Below are 21339 nucleotides of genomic sequence, written 5' to 3' on the forward strand. Positions count from 1 at the left end.
TTCCGCTAACACTCGAAACGTAAGAACCCAATACATCAAAAAAAGAATTATCAAAATCGGTCCATAAATGACGGAGTAGGTAATCGATGAACATACATAAAAACACATACATACAGAGGAATTGAGAACCTCCTCCTTTTTTCGAAGTCGGTTAAAAAGTGACAATGTCGAAACGCCAGTCGCACGGCAATCACTCGCCCCGGCCGGACGTGAAGCTGTAACCTCCTCCATTATAGCAACAAATGGGAAACTATTTGCCTATTTACAGCGCCCCGTTTCGGGGGATTACTCCGACTTTACGAATAAATTCGCTTTAGTGACTTTAGGTCTTGTTGGTCTGTCATTAGAGGCTAAGGTATTATGATCAGTGTCTTAAAAGAACCGAATATATAAGTTCAGTATTCATTAGGTAATGTCAGAGTAGGCCCCCAGGATATGATGCACGTATGCGTTGGGTAAAACACGTTAAAAAACTTTGTATTGAAAATATGAAGGCTGGGTGTGTTTTTGTCTGTATAAGCCATGAAAACGGGTTAATCTACTTCGATCGTGGACTTCTTGCTACTTAGCTATCTAAGAACAAAATTGTCACAGATAGATAATTGACTGGTCTCGTAGCATCTCAAGAGTTAATATAAAAGAGCATGATTGAATAAAAATAAATTTAAATGTATAAAAACGTAGTAAAATCAGTCTCCTCGCTGAAATAGCAGCGACAACGTTCAATCAATCTAGTTTTAGGTAACAATTCCCTACACTTCCCGCGGGCCCCCAACGCCAGATTCACAATAACATGACCCCTAGATTACTCCAGAACACATCTAGTTACGAAGACTCAACGGCTAGTGTCGTTTAAAGCCTCATAGCGGCCAGGGACAAGTAAACTGAATGAATGGTAATTGTGAACAGTAATCTGTTCCAATAGAGGCATATTTACTCAATTGACGCTCTGGGTCCCTCTCGTCGTAATAAAACCAAGCAGTGGATTGTGGAATCACTGCTCTGTACAACGACATTATACTCACTCGCCATTGGTTCAATTTTTAGTTCGATTTTCAAAAAACATGTTTATTTCTTTTAATGTTCGCGGGATGAGAAAAGTGGCCAGCGTTTTGGTTAAGTACCTACCATAAATAAAAAACTCAATATTTATTTAACATAGTATTAATATTTTGTTGTTAATAAGTTTGTTTCCATTAGTAAACGGCAACATTAAATCACAAAGGCGACCAGTCCAAACTTGGCATTGTATTTTTAAGCCGTAAACTCTAAACAGCGCACATAAAGTCATAACAAGTATTGCCCCTAATTAAAACATAGTTCAACGACACAAAACTAAATATTTGTAAAGAATCGATTATAAGTCGGAGGCTAGTTCGGAAAAGGAATAAATTAAAGGCATGTCAGTTTTGACAGCAACGTGCAAAGAATGCACACGATTCTGGAGGAAAGGTATCTAAATTATGCCGCGTTTTTTGATGACTTTTTTTTACGATTTATTCAAATTTCCGTTTACTTTGTTACGCATCTCATTAGAACAAATTAGTGGAATCGTAACGGGATAGTTGATTTGTTGACGGATGGCTGCGGAAGACTCTGCTAGTAGGTAGTTATTTGTGCACAGTAAAATAAAAGTTTACACTGAATACCTTACGAAATTCCAGCAAGTAATATAATCAACATTATATCGTAAATGTTACTTCGTCTTGACTTCGCGATAACCCCACTGGTTATTACAATGAAAACCTCAATGACTTGGTTTACTTAGCAAGTTTCATGTAAATCGTTTAAAGGAAAAACTGATTAGCACACTCGTCTGAAAGTGTCAAGTGTTGCCTGTGGAAAACTGAAACCTGGAATGGATGTCCTAAGTGCACTAATCATTGCTAGAACTAGTGAAACCAGTGCATTTAGCAAGTCGAGATATATATGTCACTAAGATCGGTAGGTAAAGTAATTTTGTTGTAATTGTCTTTGATATATGTTTTGCCTTTTCCACAAGTAGATATATCTAATATCGTTTACTTCACTTACCACTGGTCTGCAATTTTCTTTCTTGTGAGTCCTCTCCGTCCATCATCGATTGCTTTTGGAAGTAGCCCTGTTGAAAATATTTAATTCATTCTCTTTGTAACTCAATGTGTAAGTGTGTGTAGAAGACTGCTTTCTTAATAATGTCTACCTATTGCAAAAGGCTTTTGATTTACACAAAGTATTATTCCATTTGTCGTTTATATCCTTCAATATTATATATTACTGTCTATATCATCAATAACACTGTTGTGCATAGACATCTTCTACTTGTCTCTTCTAACCAGAACCAGCTAGCTACCTATCTAAAGTAGTATATCCAGACACCTAAAATGTCCATTTGCCTATTCGTGGTTTCCACTCGACTCGAAAATCTTACCATTTGTAAATTCGCCAGATCCTCCAGGTTCTTCCGCATCAGAAGGCTTTGTTGCTCGTATTCACTGACGCTGTTGCCTGTGCTTGACGTTGTTGACTGCTCCTATACAAGGGAAAGACGATTTTATAACAATGGAATATGATTTGGATCTAATCTGGTTTTTTGCAATATTCTGATTTTGAGCAGTTGAGAGTTTAAGCAGTTAAACTGTCTAGAGTCTAGAGGTAGAAAGATTTTTACACCAACTATAATTAGTGCAAAAATGTACAGCACATGCTGAGCTGTTGCCTTTTCGACGACCTGGACAGCAACCTTTTATTATATTGTTATTACACTGACTGTGTTCCTAAATATTTATTCATCTTTATTTGTTACCTGTCCATCAGTATCCCTGGACACGCTGAGGTCCAGGGTTTGCTCTCCATCATCAGAACCGCTGCCATCCTCATCCTGTGCTGGAGCTTTGCCGAACAGTCTCAGGGACTGCTGGTTGATGATTTGCAAAGCCCGTTGCCTGTTGAATGAATGCTTTCATTGATTGGTATTTCTAACATTGTAAGTAAAATAAGGTTATAGTAAATAATGATGTAGGTACTATCCTTTTCTTTAAGTCATAATACTAGCTTAGGTCGGTAGTTAGTATTATACCTAAGTAATTTTTGTAGAGTGATTTATGATTGCGAAGGTACTGATTTGATTATAAACTTAAACTTTGTTTTTTGCAGATTATTATTTAACGATGTTTGAAGTGGATTCATGTTTTCCGTGAATTTCAAACGGATATAATTATTGATGTTTCGATAAGTAATTGCATCATTACCGATAATGAAATTCATAGTTTTTTCTTATAATGTTCCTAATTTATCATTCTCACTTTAATAAGAAAAGCAGACTTAAGTAGTTAGATACATTTATAATAAGTAAAAAACTTAAAAAACCCTTACATTGTAGGTACTTTAATATAAGAATATTTCTAGTATAGCAGTGTTTCTGTCTGCACAAAAAAGACTTCAATTACCTCTGAGCCTCAACATCATTGTCAGGGGTCTTCGGAGGAGTAATATTGGTGGAGCCTTCATCTTCAGTGGCTGATGAGGATCTTCGGATGCTCCTGTCGGTGCCGTCTCCGGAGTCGTGGCGACGCTTCAGGCTAAGCGGGAGCTGGGTGAACGGTTTACCTGGTGGAAGGAAGAAGATTCTAGAAATAACGAAGAGTTTGATAAGAGATGGCATTATGGTGATGATAGCAGAAGTGGGATAAACCCAGTGGGTTAGTTCATTCAAAAGAACTGTGCTTTTTTAAATGAATGAATCAGCTATCAGAAAATCCACTTGAAAAAGGTCTCCAAACTTTAAAGATAGTGTTTAATACCTATATTATTTATGTGTAGTATGCGACGAATAGTAAGTAAACATAAAGTACGATTGGATAAATAATGTTTGATTACGAATACCCACCTTGTAGGGCTTCCAACGCCCGGATCTGACCATTGATGGCATCAGCGACCTCATTCGAAGACAGCCCGTAGATGCCGAGCAGCTCCTTCATTGTATTCATCGCATAATCCCGGAGGATCTTGTTAGACTGGTTGTTAGGCTCCCCGTTAGCGTGGGCGTCTGCGGTGTCCATCGCAGCCTGAACCTCCCTCAGTCTCTCGTTAGCATTGATATCTTGATTAGCCTTACTCTCGTCTTCATCAGAACAATCCGAGTCCCTTCTTCTTGGAGGTGAATTCGTTTTGATTAGTTGAGATATAGCGAAAGGATTTTTGGCACAAAACGTTTTATTTTGTAAGCTACTAAAGTTTAGAACAGTACGCTCCTTGCTCTCACCATCCAGGCTCGAGTGAAGGCTGTCTATATACGATCTCTGGAACGAATCTATCTGTTTGTCGTCTGGTAACCTATTTTGGTAATTTGAGTCTATGTTTTCGTTTGAGTCAGTGCTTAAGCGTCTGCTTAAATCTACCGCTCCGCCTTTTAGAAGGCTGAAGTTTTTGACGCCTATTTTCATGTAGTCCTTGCTGTCTTCAGTCTGATCCGGTGAGGTTCTGTCATTGCCGTTTAAAGGGCTTCGGTCTCCGTGGCCGCCATTGGAGTCATCGGAGAAAGCGGTGGTGTTGGGGGCGCAGCGGGGCTTGAAGTTCTTGCGTTTGTTCCGCTTGGGCATGTTGTAGTAGGGCGGCTCCGTGCTGAGGTCGTCCTGGTCGGGGGCGGGCGGCGCCCAGGCCGCGTGCTGCAGCAGCTGGTCCTCCGGCGCCAGGCGCTCGTGCATGGTGTCCTGGTGAGTCGCCATCGCAGTAATCATTGCAGAATCGAAACGCTCGCCGCTCGTCGTAACGGAGACTCTCGCCCGACCTGACAAAACAAAACGTTTCGCTTTAACGTGCAACATTTTTAAAATAAACATTCAAATTTTATTCGATATACATTTTAGCGACGAATCAAAACAGTGATTCATTGGGTTCAATATAAACTGAAACAATGTGTCTGAGAAGAGACAATAGCTCTTTTGTTGACAAGATTAGCTGAATACGGTGGAATGTTTTGAATTTTAATTTAAATTTTCTCTTCATTGTTTAAGTTTAATTAGTGTTTACCACTTTATCGCAACTATCAATATTTTAAAGTTGGCAACAGATGCTGTAGCTGAGCGTAGGTTAATGTTTTTTAAACAATGGCCAGAGCATAAAGGCATAAATTGATATGCATAAATCTACCTAAAATTTTGTTTTGTGGGTGTTATTAAAACCTTAAATTTTGTACACAAAAATTTGTCTGAGGTAATTTAGTTATACCTAGTTGATTTTTAAATAAGTTAAATTAAAATGAGTAATTAATCTTACCAGGCAATTGTTCATGAGATTATCATTTCCTAAGGTGAAGTCTTTAGCCTCATTAGCTTAGAATAATATTGTTTCAGTCTTCAGTGACAGCCGTTTGTTTTGTACATCTGTGGACAAAAAACAACAACATTTTAAAATCTGGCCATCTTCATAAAACAGTGAAATGTGGAGGTCAGATTGTTGGGTTTATAAAAGTTTTTAAATTACTGCTACTTAATAAGTATGAGTATAAGGAACAACATATTCTTTCAATACAAATTGAACTTTCGAAAGTTCAAAATAATATTCGTGAAATGTCAGAATCCGACGATTTTAATGGCCTCAAAAATTAACGTGCTACAATTTAAGTAACAAAAAAGTACAAAAAAACTCCCAAAGACTTGTTTGGCGTAAACCAATTGGGATTAAAAAAACTGTTCCGTTTTCTAAACGAATTGACGTAATACTCTGTAATTTAAAAATAATCATGGCTAGACTAAAAAATGCCGAAAAGTAACACGCATCGATCGGACATTCAAATATGGAGTTAATTACTTGTTTCATTAGATCTATTTTTGCAGAAACCTTCGGGTGATGGTACAAAAAATTATGGACATGTTGTAGAAAATGTTAAAGTTGATATTCAATTACATATTAAAATTAATACAAAAATTTAGCCTTGTATTTGGTCTCGGGTCGCCGTAACCGTAACAGCGTGTGTATTGGAGAATATATATCATTCATGTAAAAAAATGATTATGATTAATGTTTCCTCAGACATTCTAAGTACCAACTGTATGTCTCTTGTATGAAATCCTTTAAATCATTAACGAATCTATCATTTATAGGGTAAATTAGTTAAGGCTGACAGTCGAAAATTCGTATCAGTAACAACCACCACAAAAGAGGTGAGTTACCTACCTACATACTTTATTAAAACAGCTTCTGTAAAACTATCGCATAAATATCTATCTATACAGTATTTATAATTTAAACAATGCAACGATACGATTTAATTTAAGAAGGTATATAAAGTCAAAATTTTCAACAAAAAAAGTGATTCCGTAAAAAAATTGCTTTTGTCATAAATGTAGGATCTGTATTCGGCCAATTGTTCGGTGTAGCGTGACTAAGCTAGGCGTGGTTGTTCGAAATTGTTTTCGGTCTTAAGTACACTCAATCACGGATATTGGACATCTGGTCTAGTTATAATTACATCACTTGTAAACCAGTTTTCGGTGTAAGTGCGTCGACATTTACATAGTATTTGTGTAAGGCGGATGGATGTTGAGCTTTCGACATAAGTACAAAAAAAGCTCCGTAAATGAGTATATTGCTTGGTTTTCTAGTAATTTTTGGATTAATAAATATGTATTTTTTATGAAATCAAAAGCATTATAAACATCATACAGGGTGGTCTTTTATTCATAATTATTAAGAATCTCTGAAGCTATACAGAGTGTTATTGGTACACTGAATCGATTTGTTACGTATAATTTCTAGGAAAGCCTCGACGTACTTGAAACTTGTAAGCACAAATTTTAAATGGCGTTGGCGTCACAAACAAAACAAAATCTCTTTACGACCTCCCTATAACAGTTTAAATTTTATTCTATAATTTTGGTGTTTCAAAATACGGATACATGTACAATTATCACATAAGTACCTAGTATTTTTTTTTACGGTGACACCATGTTAATATAGGTACCTTTTATTAGTTACTAGGTATTGCTCGTAAATTCGGATCAGATTCTATTCTTAAATCAAGAAACTACTGTGTTTTTTTTATCGTTGATCAATGTACTTATCTACCTAAGGTTTATGTATAGTCGGTTCATGCGTTCGATACAATAAAATATACCTTTTGTTATTTTGACATAAAACTAATTAAAGTTTTGTTTCTTGTTTTATTTAGTTATCACGTGATTTGTAAACTTAAGGTCATATTTGAAGGCAATGGCATTGTACTTGTTGAAATATCTTTTGCATGTGACTTAATAGTAAGTATTTAAATAAAATATACTTATATGCCTTTGTTATACCGACATGGTCACAAAATATTTACCATAGAACTTTCAGGTTTAAAATTATCCGGGAGCATGTTATTTACTCCTTGCATGTACCTATGGCGTTTATGTATTCGTCACAACAAAACAAGTAGGTAAATAAGCTCAATGCCATATTATTATGTTGGATCCTTAAACGAGTACAAACCATTTTAGTTCGTCACCTTGAAGGGAACAATGTCCAATAATAATTTATAATAGTAATAATAAAATCGTCGCAATTACACTCGCGATCGCTTTATAAATATTGATCATTATCAAGATGGCGGCGTTCGCGCCATTTTGGATCCCATCTTTGCATGGGTACGTGTAAAAATCATAATAAGATATAGGTACCTGGGTGATTCTTCGAAATTCCATTCTTTGTCTGATTTATGTGACCATTTTCAACGCACTTCAAATATATATTTTCAGTACTAAAACAACATATAGTTAAAAAATATGATTTGTTACAGGTAGAGATAAAGCTAAATTGTATTGAAAAAAATATGGTGTTGTTATCTTAATAAGTTACAGAAATATACTCGTGACACAAGTACTGTGATACAAGCTATATACATGTGAACAATTTACATAAAAACTCAACCAAAATGTATGGAACGGATAATTTTTCACATTTTAAATTACACCCTGTATTTGTCCGGTTCCGATGTTCGTGACTGGAAACCTATAAATTAGTGAGTGTATTATTATGTCACTGAAATGAAATATGTAACAAAATTAATAGACTGACACACTAGTTTCTTAATTTAACTAAATATGAGCAAACAATTTTAAGGCGATTAATATTAAGGTGCAGTCACACTGATAAAAATGATGACAAAAGTTACTAAACAAAAGTAAGTAATCACTGTATCGCGATTCGCGTAAAACAAGGTGATAGCATGATTGGTGGGTTGTGCATTAGATGAGTACAACATAAATACGTCGACAAAGACGCCATGTAAGGCCTGGTACTTAAATTAAACTCGGTGCTGAAACTCGTAAAAAATTATAGATAACAAAGTTACCTACTTAAAAAATTATTTTAATTTGTTTCTTGTACTTAAATAATAAATTTTATATCTTGTAAATTCAATATTATACATTTATATTACAAGTGTAAACGCACCTTTACGTCGCCGGCGGCAGATCTATAAATTATCATATAAAAGTCGCCGAAATTAAATTTTAACTTTTAAAGTTATACGTAAAATAGATAAGACAAGCGTTAGTTACACCTACGCCGCATAACTCGATCTAATTTAATTATGTCTCGATAGAAAAATAGAAATCTATGGAGCTGTTTTCGGAATAAAATATTTATATAGGTTCCACTATGTTATTGTATTTTTGACGTTTCCTTATGTCTGGAAAGTAAAGTTGGTTTTCCTTTGCAATTCGAATTCGAATGTCTAAAAACCAATAATATAATGGACAGAGTATAAATCCAGTTTCGATAGTAAGTCAATCAAGTGTAAATAATATCACAAACTTTCTCGCGAGTTGTCGCATAGTAAACAAGGAAAATGAGCCGTGAATCTATCGGATTATAATTATAACTGTTATTTATAAACTCGTTAACTAAAAGTTCTTGCCTGTTAATTAGGTGTCTTGAAACCGGGTAATAGACATGACAAAAAATAATAAATTGAAAATGTATGTATGTCGCGGTTATTTTATATATACCGGATATTGAAAAATAGGTATAGTAAGGCAAAAGAGGTAACTCAGGAAGTCATCATCATCAGCCAATAATCATCCACTGCTGGACATAGGCCTCTCCCAAGGAGCGCCACAACACTCATCCAACCAGTACCACTACCCGCCACTCGCCTAAGGTCGTAATCCTAACTAATATTATAAATGCGAAAGTAACTGTGTCCGTCTGTCTGTCTGTTACTCTTTCACGCTAAAACTACTGAACGGATTTGAATGAAATTTGGTATACATATGGTATAGACCCTGGGAAAGAACATAGGCTACTTTTTATCCCGGAATTCCCACGGGATTTTTTTTAAGGCGAAGCGAAGCTCGCGGGAACAGCTAGTTTTATACATATATACCGGATATTGAAAAATAGGTATAGTAAGGCAAAAGAGGTAACTCAGGAAGTCATCATCATCAGCCAATAATCATCCACTGCTGGACATAGGCCTCTCCCAAGGAGCGCCACAACACTCGGTCCTCGGCCTTCCTCATCCAACCACTACCACTACCCGCCACTCGCCTAAGGTCGTAATCCTAACTAATCCTAACTAATATTATAAATGCGAAAGTAACTGTGTCTGTCTGTATGTCTGTCTGTCTGTTACTCTTTCACGCCAAAACTACTGAACGGATTTGAATGAAATTTGGTATACATATGGTCTACACCCTGAGAAAGAATATAGGCTACTTTTTATCCCGGAATTCCCACGGGAAAACTTTTTAAAGCGAAGCGAAGCTCGCGGGAACTGCTATATTAAATAATATTAACATGAAACTGAAAATGTTTTGTATTATCAGTTGTCTCTACAGAAGTTCCTGTTTCCACAAAAGCGGAGAAATAAGTCAAATGGAGTTCAACAAGTGATCATTATAGATCGTAAAGCTACCAATAAAAACGATTAGCGCGATTTGAATATTCAAATTTAGAATATGTTCTAAAATTAAATGTGTTTGCGTTGAACTTTGTAGACCTGACAGTTTTAAAATATGTGTTAGACTTAATTGGTAGTACATACATTTTTGAACGTTGTAAAGTACTTATAATTTATCTTATTAGAGTAGAAATAAGTACAAAAAGTATCTTCTTTATTAAAAATATGTACATGTAGCTACTTAGTTAGTTAGTTTAGGTTAAGTAATTAGTTTAAGAGTTCATTGTTACAATTTCTGTTTTAGTTAATACATAAAATATCATTTAAAATAATATTATACATTTTTCGCTACGATTAATTTTACTTGCTACGAGCAGTCTACAAGATTCGTAGCTCTACGTTCGGAGTGGCGTAGTCACTTTATCGCTTCTTTTATGCATTTACTATTTAGTAACTTTACTTTATTCAGGGTGTTGCAAAAAGGGTATACTAAGCCGGAACCTACATGTGCAGCATGTTACATCTAAGCCCGAAAATGAAATCAGAAATTCAAAATTCGCGAAAAAATATTTTATTTTCCATATAAACTATGTTGGTCACGTGACTTTTTTCTATGGACAATGTTTTTTGTTTTGGAGAATTTTGAAATTCTGATTTCATTTTTGGGCTTAGATATACCATGCTGCGCATGTAGGTTTCGGCTTCGTATACCCTTTTTGCAACATTGGTATACCTAAAATGTATTTAGATATAGTATTTTACTTTGTTTATTTACTTATTTTAGGATTTTATAATGGTATGAAGGAACTTTAACTACTTCGGAATACTTACACATCTAGAATACTTTCGATTGGTTGCACTAACTACGGTTTAATCACAAGTGGTCTTTGATAATGTAATGGATGGAAACAATTAAGCAACCTCCAAAATCATGTACCTAAGTATGTAATTAAACATTGAAAGTTCGTATTCTAAAAACTGTTTTAATAACAGCCTCTTTTAATAGTACCAACCTCTTTTTCCGGCAGTAATTATTTAAAAAAAGTAAAACAAAACTGTGAATTTGAATTCCGAACGAATCAATCTTTCTAAACCTGTCAACTCCAAGCGCAGGAATAGTGAAAACCAGTAGTTACTGGAGATTGATAACCTCAAAGCTTAACCTCAAAAGTTGAAATAGTCATGTTATGTGTTGTAATAACATTGCTGGACATGGGCAGCCTCAAATGTGCTAGGGCTACTGTATCTCCACGTCGGCATCTTGGCAGGTTGGTAGGAGATTAAGAGAAATAAAACTATGTGATATACCTTACTAGATTTAGAACTCCTAGATCCCCGGTGGTATGAATCCAGCGTAGTATGAATGAGTCATGAAGATGTAGAGAAGTAGGTGATAATTACCTAAAGAAACATGATTTATGTAAATAAATAATAATACAATAAAATTGATGGACCTCCAAAACATACTCGCCGCGGTAAGTATTCGGTTTAAGTAAAAAAAAACAAACTTAAAAGTCAACGTTCTAAATTTGAAATAAAAAACGACGTTCGAATTATGATTTAAAACGTGTTCCGGAGAAACTTGATGTTTCTAAACGAAGTATCAGTCTAGCGACCGCCGTCATTATGCGTACGAGTAATGAGGGTGCTCTTGTTTAGGAGGAAAATGGACAAACTGGAATCCTAACTAATATTATAAATGCGAAAGTAACTGTGTCTGTCTGTTACTCTTTCACGCCAAAACTACTGAACGGATTTTAATGAAATTTGGTATACATACGGTCTAGACCCTAGGAAAGAATATAGGCTACTTTTTAACCCGGAATTCCCACGGGAAAACTTTTTAAGGCGAAGCAAAACGCGCGGGAACAACTTGTCTAGTAATATTTTTGAACAAAAAAATTGCAATAATTGTTAAGATTAGTGATGCTGTTGTTTAGGAGATTTTTATTTAAACCGGACCTTTTTTTAAGTAATGAAGTGAAGCGGCAATTAATGAGGTTATAGGTATAAGTATGATGAAAATGGACAAACTGAACTACTATCTACTCTAACTATACTAATTGTTTAAAATACAAGTCAGATTCTAACGTCCACGGAGGTAAATGTCCGCTTAACTCTTAAGCTTGTGAAGATAGTGTACTTTATAATAATATAATGTTTCAAATATTTCAAGGCTAACCGTTCTCAGCTGTCAATCATAATAAGCTATCTATCTCTGTCTTGTTCAATACAGGCTCCATACAGCCATCTCCTTCAATCTTATAAGCTCGATCAACCGTCTCGGGTTCTTTATTTGAAAATTTGATTTTAAATGTGGAATGAATAAGCATTATCTTAAGGAATTCATTCTTTTATTTGAATTTTTAATTCGTTTTTCGGTTCGACTACTGGCTTTGTGATTTTTGGTTTTTTATTTCATTTTCGGCCAGGATTTGGTTTTCTTCCCAAAGATTTATTAGGAGATGTAAATGTGTTCGGATGAGGTCTGGCCTTTTTGTTCCTTTCGAAACAGCCGCCAAACGTTGTTCAAAAGTGTATTCATTCACACTTTTTTTCGTTCAATCGTTCAATTCCAGTTTACAACAAAATTAAATCTATTAAACAAAGGAATAATATATGTCAGCAAAGCAGACAATGTTAATAGCCTGTAACCAGACACCTGCGGTAACAATCGTGGGGTGTCCATGCGATAAGAAGAAAGTGAGACTTGAAGGAATTCGCCGAGTGTGCTTTGTTTGAAAGCTGACGCGGTTGCACGCGTCTGAAAATGCAATTCGACAGTAAACGCCCACATGTTCGCGTTACTACGATTTATAAAGCATACAGGAATTAAATAACATAATAAAATGAGTCACGATTAGAAGAATTCAACTTTACAACTCTTCACTCGTGTTTTATTCGAATGGATAAAAATATAAGTGATTTTTTGGAGCTCGCTACCAGACAGATGTCAAGTATCTAATCGGATTGGGTTTCGTACCAGTGTGGCCAGTTTAACATAAGTGGTACTGTTTTTTGTATTCACTCAATGTAATGGAAAAAAAATAAGTCCCTACTTTAAATGATGATTTAGGGGATATTATTAATAATGGTACTAATTTTTGCTCTGCAAAGTAAAAACGGGCTGAAAATTAACTTCACATTAGCTTTCAAAAGACCACCACGTATGAAATCAACCAACTGCAGACCTGACAAATTATTCATAAACGCTGAACCTACCTACGCACTAACTATATCTTCGCATCGCCCTTATCTCGGCAACCGAACACCGAGACATAAACAAAACATAGCAGAACAAAAATGTTATTAAAAACAATTAACAAACCGACTGGCTACGCGTTACACGAACTTCTTGGAATCATTCGCGATATCAAAATACTGGCACTTGAGATTTTAAAGGAAAACGTTTGAAATCGGAACGCACTTTTGTTTTTATAATAGTTTTCGTGAACGCAGCCGATCGCCGGGTGGCCGGGGGTCGGTAGCTTTTTAAAGGCGTGAATCAAATTGTTACCGGCCAGTATTTTAATTGCTGTTAAATGAAATAACCTTTTTGGTTGTTAATAGGTAGGGTAACGTAACGTACCTAGGGACACTTTCGACTACCCCAACTTTGAATGAAGATATTGCAGCGTACAACTAAGATATTAATGTGAAATTTACTTTATTCGGTAGGATATATAATCTATTATCACTAGTATTTGTGGTTAAGCTTTGGAATGGCCAGATTTTTTGAAATTAAGATAAAAGTAAAAATGCTTGTTTTGACCCAAGGTACGTTACACGTTTGTACCTTGGGACACTCTTAAGTGTACTTTGGGACAAATTGATTTATAATATTTTTAGCAAAAAGTCCTGTAATCATCGAAATTTTATAACTACATTGACATCATATTATCATTAGTTTATAACGAAATTATGTTTTGCGATTATGTATGAATCTTACGTTACAAAAAGGAACATTCACTTTATATAAAATAAATAGGAATATTTTCTCCTGTTTTTACTTTATCTACTGCTTGTTTCAAACGTTCCAGACTGACTGCAACTCTCTTCATTCCAGTTTCACTCTGCCACTTATAAGAACAGAGATATAAGACGTAATTTAGAAGTTAGCAGTCTCCATAATACAAAACCATAGGAAATAGTGTCCCAAGGTACAAATTTAATCGTGTCCCAAGGTACAAAAAAGAAATTTTTAACAAAAAAAATCAGTATCTTTATTTTTATGTTAGGAATCTTTTAGATAATTGCCGTATCATAAAAATGAAATAACTGAAAATATATACGTGATATCCATGTCTCAATTTTGAGCATGCCTCAATGAGATAAAGCAACTCAAAAAACTATACAAAAGCAAATTTTGTCTCCAAAAAACTTAATGTTGTCTTCACCTCACACTCGATCCCGGTATGATCACGAGACTCACTAGTTTGGCCAAGCTAGTAAAACACTACGCATAGGGTAGAATGATACTTTGTTAAATTTGCCAGTTTTAAAAATAAAATGATTGTCCCGAGGTAAAAGCGTCCCAAGGTACGTTACGTTACCCTAGTAGTAGGGATAGTTTTACAACTTTTGAAATAGGATCATTTTATTGTTTGATGTAAGTATAGCAATACTTTAAAAAAAAAATTTAAATGGTTACTCAGGAATTTATTTACCACATTTTTTTATGTAGCTGCATTACATCTCACTGGAATTTTGAGGAAATTCTCAACTCAAGCATACTGTATTTGTAAATATTTAAATTCATTATCGTGCTCTTTAATTTACATATTTATTGTTTTCATAAATATGACATACTTTATGTTGAGTCAAGACAATACACGTAATAGTAAAGAGATACTTAATACATTTCTACGATACTTAGGTGTTTACGGTAATAAAAAAGGCTGGTAAAGTTTGCTAGTAGACTCAATTTCATTGTGACAGTGTGTTATGATAACATAAAGTTTTAGCTTAACCTCTGACAAAGTTTGTCAACCGGTAAATTCTACGCACTATAATTTAGTTCTAAAGCACTTTACAGCATACAAAAGATGAAGAAATTCCTTGCTCGCCTCAAACGCTTATGATTACAATTTGGAGTGGCTAGATAATTCCGTATTAGCATACAAAGGGGTATGCTTGTGTGTCCGTATGTCACGGCAGTTTGTATTATTAGTTATGTGTGTATGTAACTGTGTCTATATGGGCAAGCCACGCCTTGTAGCTGTCATATGTACCCTAATTAGGTATGTTGAAACCGTGTTTTGCGTATAATATTAAAATTTTAGATCCACTTATTTCTTATTGTTATTATCAAATTCTTAACAAAATGGGACCTTATAGATTGCGATAAGAAAGAAAATGATTCCCAATCATGACAATATTGACATAGACGTAGACATTTCCCTATAATGATGTAGAATAAACATTAGAAATGCAGCTAGCAGTTTAACTTGCACATAGCGAAATCATTTTAATAAGCCAATTAAAATACAGCCAGACAAAACGCATTGTGAAACGACGAAGCAGGCGCATATTTATTCCACATTGTAACAAACCAGGAAGGCAAGGTGAGTTTTACACCGAATCCTATCATTAAAATCCTCACACTTTCTCATTTAAATTCATAAATTTCCGGTCTAGAAGTGTGTTCTTGATTCAAAACCGACGCACGATCGACCGATTGCGCGCGCGCATCGCACGTCGGCTCTTCACCGCAAGTAACTGGTTCAAGTCAATTATATATACTTACGCTAAAAACGTAAAATTTAATGTGCAAAATTTTTCAAAGATTATACCTAATCATAATTATGTAAGTAGGTACGTAAGTATCTAAGTATATCGAAATTCGAACTATGAGTACAATTTTGATGTGCATTATATGCAATAGGTACATTTCAGATTGGAACTGCGTTTATCACTCTAGAAAACGATTATGTTTTATTTAAATAACATTGCAATGTATGAACAGTTTTGTTAAGCAAAAATGCAGAATACCAATACGAATATGTTCGCGCCACATTGCATTTCTACACGTCTTCGACATCGTCACCATAGACTTACAATAATTCTATGGCAAGACCGTGTCAGTATTTGATTTTAACTCCAGAACTCTAGGTAGGTAGGTATTTATTTGCAAAACATGTAATTTCAATCTTGTATCAAACACTCCATATTCTCTATAAAACTTATATTGCAAAAATAGGTCCAACATAAATGGTTGTAAGCAAACAGTATTTTTTGTGTCGTATATATAGACTTTAATTTGCCATACAATAGAATACATGCAAGTATTTTAATTTTTAAAAGTACAGAATAGAGCGTAGGCACACGACCGCGCAAATTTCAAATAAGGCATGCATTATATTCTGATTTTGTATTCTTAATTCGAATTCAATTATAATTTTTCAATTGCCGTGGGTATTTTACAAGGCCTCTGCGCGTACACACGATGTCGCAGGAAAATTGTGCAATACGTTTGTTTTGTATGCAAAACCCAAGTGAGCGAGTCATTTAAAAATATCTAATGAGAGTAGCTAGGTAATACATTTTTATTTTATCCTAATTTATTTTAGGTACTTTAAAAAACTTATAAATTATAAATTCTTTTTTTTTTTGTTGCAAAACTAGAAAGATGTAGAAATGTACAGTCGGATGACGAAATTACTACTTCCTGAGGTCGTTTTATTAAAAAAAAAAATATTACACAACAACGATGGAGTTTGAAACCAAAAAGTTATTGTTGAACTAAGAAGTAAATATTTAAGGTCAAAGACCCATGAGTGTTCCCAACCACTCGACAGTTTTATAGAGAAAACACTTCAAAACGAATATTACTATTTCCATACTTTAATTACACACTCACCCACACACACTCGCTTCCACGCACACAAGTAAAGTAATTATAAGATCAACATGTGGCTTTTAGAATTACCAACAGTTGTTTAAGTTGTTCAACGCAGGCACTTTGAAAGTTAATAATATTGAGTTACTTTCCTGTGTTTGTTTTCTGTGAAGATGAAGAATTAAAAGTGGGTGCTATTGGCGCTTTGAAAAACTTAATAAGTATTGAACAAAAATTTCTGTAAGTTACTGTTTGACTGAGTCAATCGATGTTGGTAGGTACTTTAGGAAAGATGACAATAACAAAGGACCATGCAACATTAAATGTTACTCTGCCTGAGCTCTCTAATATCTGAATAATATTTTGTATGAGTAAATAAGGTACATAATCTTGTTCAAAAAATTACTAAAATAAGAAAACAGGCATATTTTTACCTAAATCGGAAACTATTGTTATTTAATGATAACAATAAAGTCGTATAACAAACGATTTAAATTAATAGCTTATTGTATTACAGATTTAGGAATACTGGCAGCACACGTGGCAGTAACAGGAAAAAGAATTCGTTCCACATTCAAAATGGAATAGAATTTGAATACACGATTGTCATTGGTTGACAATCAATCATTATAGTTTTCAAAATTCGAATTCTTGAACGTACTCGGGCCTTGATTGGATCAGTAACCAGGCCGACACTTTTTGTATAGAATATTTTACTCGTATGTAGTTTTGTATTTTAAATTATTTTTCAACTTGCCATGTGTTTTAAAGATAAAATGTATGCTCACGCATGATTGATGATTGGCGATATACGAGATAAGAAAAAAACTAAATTTATTCAAAGAATTGTGATCGCGGTCAATATTACAAGACCGGAAAATAAGTAAATATAATCGAGTATTAAAAATATTCATAACCGAGTATGAGCAGCACATTAAAAACACTTGAGATATGGAAATATACTTATATTTGTAAATTTTTCTGGTTACATTAAGTGGCAAACACTCAAAAGGCGATGGGTCTTCAAAATACTCTTGTACGCACAAGTGTCAGCAGTTCAGCAGTTTATTTAAAGATTTTGTGGGATTTTCGAATAATAAAACAAATCTTTATTTAAGAAAACATAATTGATCTACCTTAATAAAGTTGTTAGAGTTTAAAAACAAAAAGGATAGCTGGTTTTGTTACTTTTTTTAGCAATAACTAGGTACTTATTAGTAAATATAAGTACCTACCAACTTATATCAGAACTCAAAAATTAACACAGATCATACGTATACATCTACCTATGTTCTTAATGCTAACTAATTGACGCTTAAAACTTACATCCAATACATCCATATTTATTTCTTAATTAGCTTCGAGATACAAAAGATTGTTATCAGAATATGCCAGATTTGTTCCCAATTTCTTTCACGATCTGTCTAATACGAGAACGTACTCTTAAAATAAAATTACTGATATTATTTGAGTAGGGTGACCATGGAAAAGTAATATTTTTGTTTCTAAATATTCGTTAAGTACTTACTGTAAAAAATAAATAAATTGGGAGACAATAAATAAGTAACCAAACATGGTGTTCCCAACAAATCCACTAGAAAATACATTACGCAAGTAGCAACTCTGAAAAATGTAAATGTATATTATACTAGTTATGTGCTCTTCACGAGACTGGACAAAATAATAAAGTTCTTGTTCCCATCTACACCCAAAACCATAACTCATGGGCACCCTACAACATGTTTAGACCAAATTTTGCCTCTAGCTATTTACGGTATCACGCTCTGTACACCATTTATATTGAACTCTGAGGATACTAGATGCCTCCAAAATCATTAGAAAAAGCCCAGACGAACCAGAGGTGTGGAGGTCTTTAAACACTGGTCACAGACTTCGGAGATTTCAGGCTTATGCTAAGGGAGTAAAGGTGAAAATTGTTTGTAATTTGGATAGTTATATGTTGCGCACTTACCTACATGTCAGGTTTGATTAGAAACTCTATACATTTGACGGAAAAATAGTTTAAGTTAGACCATTTATTATGAGTTGATTGAACCGCGTTTTTATTGGTGTTGTAATAATTTTGAGATTAGTTATAGTTTGAAATGGGTGTGTTGTAAAATAAATCGTTTAATTTGCTTCTTTTGAATGTAAGTGGGCACTTTTTATTGATTTGTCTACCGCACACTACAACTGAACGTAAATTAAAGCATTTTTTTCAAAATGACGTGTGTGTCGCTGCTAACTTTAGAACTACCAAGTTTAAATGCGATTTCGTCTCTTAGTTGCAATTCGCACGGCGAAACATACCAGAAGAATAGCAACAAAACATTCCCACCTAATCATACAGTAATAATAAAAGGTCGAAATCGAAATAACATACCAACTAACGTTGGCATTTATTATGCTAATAAGGAAAGATTGGACTGCGATTGTACTAGCTCATTATTGTCGCGAGATACCGACTGGGCGAGATATGAACTGGGCGAGATACTAACTGGGCAAGATAGTAACTAGGCTAGATACAGGACGATATGAATTGACAAAAATTCTAACACTAAGTTGTTATTGCTAGCACACGTGGCAAAATGGTACGGTCGTCAAAAATGTTAAATATTACTTATAAAATAATATTAATGTACTTATTTAAGCTTTACTATGTCTTATTGTTATAGATGAGGTCAAAGATTAACTTATTGATTTAAGATGCAAATATTGTATTGCATGCAGGAATCTGGTTAATTAATGAAATACAAACCTCAAAAGGAACCGGTTCAAAAATCAATTTGAGAAAAACGAATGCGTTCTCCAAATCAATTGTTACAACGATGACAGAAGAATTGATTTACCAATCAATAATGTAAGAGAAATATTTACACACATACGATCCGTATCGTTAATTCTAATATCACGACTGACAGCCGTAGATGTGGCCGTACGAATTGTTACAACACAGAAGTTTAGATGTCACGACAACAAAAAAACAACAAATCCGTTTGATCTCGCCGCCTGCTGTAGATCGGGATTGGCGTTTCGTATGAAATTAATTAATCGCATTGGCTCAGGTTATAGCATACAATGTTATACTTTAGAATCAAAATTGTTCTTATTTCAAACGCGTTACTTATAGTAGTTATTTTAGAAAATAAACTGGGGATATCTCTGTCAAGGATTATGTTTTATAATCGTAGTTACAAAAGCATAACTTACAGGTTTTTTCGTAACAATCAGGTAGCTAGCTTGTTTTGCCAACGGTACACGGTTATCAAAGTCGTGCATCGCAGTTAGCATTATTTGAGAAGTAATTATTAATCTAATGGCGGTCGGTGTTGCCAGTTCCAATTTGTGTAGTTTTGTAAAAGCATTTATGATTTTTCTACAATTTAAGACGAGAGTAATAATAATAATTTGCTTATTGCAGAAACCAGTTGATATGTTATGACGACAATTATTACCCAAGCCTTTGGTAAAATCGTAGAAATAAAAAAATGCTCTAATCTGAGATGGACTTATCCAGTTTTTTTATGATATTTTATAACTCCAGAAAATACTACAAGAAGCTGAAAGCTTTTATTATAACTACCCTAGCAACACTGCTTTGAGATTTCAGGCCGACTCAATACAGTCGTCAGTTCGCTTCAATGAACTAATGAATAATAGGAAAGTGGAATAGCCCGACCAAGTAGCCGATAACCTGACCAGATAAATGATGAATGCAACCTCAGCTTGATATGGATTTTTGAACGTATAATTACCGTTGGAACGGCTACTTTCTTTTGTTTCTTTTTTGTTTTCTTCGGCTGCCTGTTCGGATTGATTTTGAATTTGGAATTTGAGATCGTAGGCTGTGGCACGCTGTGGCTGCCAGTTTTGTCAACTCTGTCGAGTTTTTGTTAAGTCCTGTCTTCCGATTTAAGATTTCATTTTATTACACCCAAAATGATGAGTAAGGTGAAAGATATGCAGACCACCTTAAAAAGCTCAAAATCGTTTCCAAACATAATAACTGTCAAAAGAACCCGTAGACGATGATTTCGGCAAAGAATTCCGAACTTACCGAAATCGGCCAGTTTAAACTCGGAATCCAGACGTAAAATTGACAAAAGTATTTTATGAACGTATAAATTCAAGACGTCGGCCCTTCAACTGATCGGAACACTTTAATACTTCTGCCGAATTCGTCGAAACACAGCTTTTTGTCGACGTCGAAGAAATCGCAACTCTTACAATTACCGGCGAAATTAATGATTGAGCACATACACATATGAAGAACATCCTCTGGATACAAAACGCAAACATACGAAACGGGAATTATATAGGCAGAATCACACAATAGGATTACATGGCCATAAATGGATCGGTGTAACCAGTTATGACCGCTTATGATTCGCCTATACTTACAGCTTTACATTTTTAGCTTTTGTTTCGAATACGACTTTGTACACATGCATTTTAATTCGAGCTTATAACGATTCAGGGCCACATGTTCAAATATTAAACAGGGTCTGCTCTATAGAGTAGTCCTCCGCTCCATAAAGATTTCTTTATTAAATCTTCTAACGATGTCTTATTTATATTTATTCCACTTTTATGGATTAAGACTCTATTAAACGGAAGCTTCGCTTCGCAACTCGTGTCA

The 21339-nt window shown here is 34.6% G+C and overlaps 1 protein-coding gene across 5 annotated transcripts in view; it reads right to left on the bottom strand.

The window, feature by feature from the left end:
* Positions 1 to 21339, bottom strand: part of LOC105381260 — a 70300-nt gene that overhangs the window by 24844 nt on the left and 24117 nt on the right. For all 5 annotated transcript variants that reach the window (XM_048630839.1, XM_048630840.1, XM_048630841.1 and 2 more), the window contains exons 2-7: positions 5257 to 5363; positions 3869 to 4768; positions 3429 to 3588; positions 2786 to 2924; positions 2411 to 2512; positions 2035 to 2101 (exon numbers count right to left, since the gene is read on the bottom strand). In XM_048630839.1, the coding sequence (XP_048486796.1) occupies positions 2035 to 2101; positions 2411 to 2512; positions 2786 to 2924; positions 3429 to 3588; positions 3869 to 4718 (1318 nt within the window). In that variant the 5' untranslated portion in view covers positions 4719 to 4768; positions 5257 to 5363. The remainder of the gene's footprint in view (positions 1 to 2034; positions 2102 to 2410; positions 2513 to 2785; positions 2925 to 3428; positions 3589 to 3868; positions 4769 to 5256; positions 5364 to 21339) is intronic.

This window comes from Plutella xylostella, chromosome 27 (genome assembly GCF_932276165.1).
Source record: "Plutella xylostella chromosome 27, ilPluXylo3.1, whole genome shotgun sequence".
In the NCBI taxonomy this organism is placed as follows: domain Eukaryota; kingdom Metazoa; phylum Arthropoda; class Insecta; order Lepidoptera; family Plutellidae; genus Plutella; species Plutella xylostella.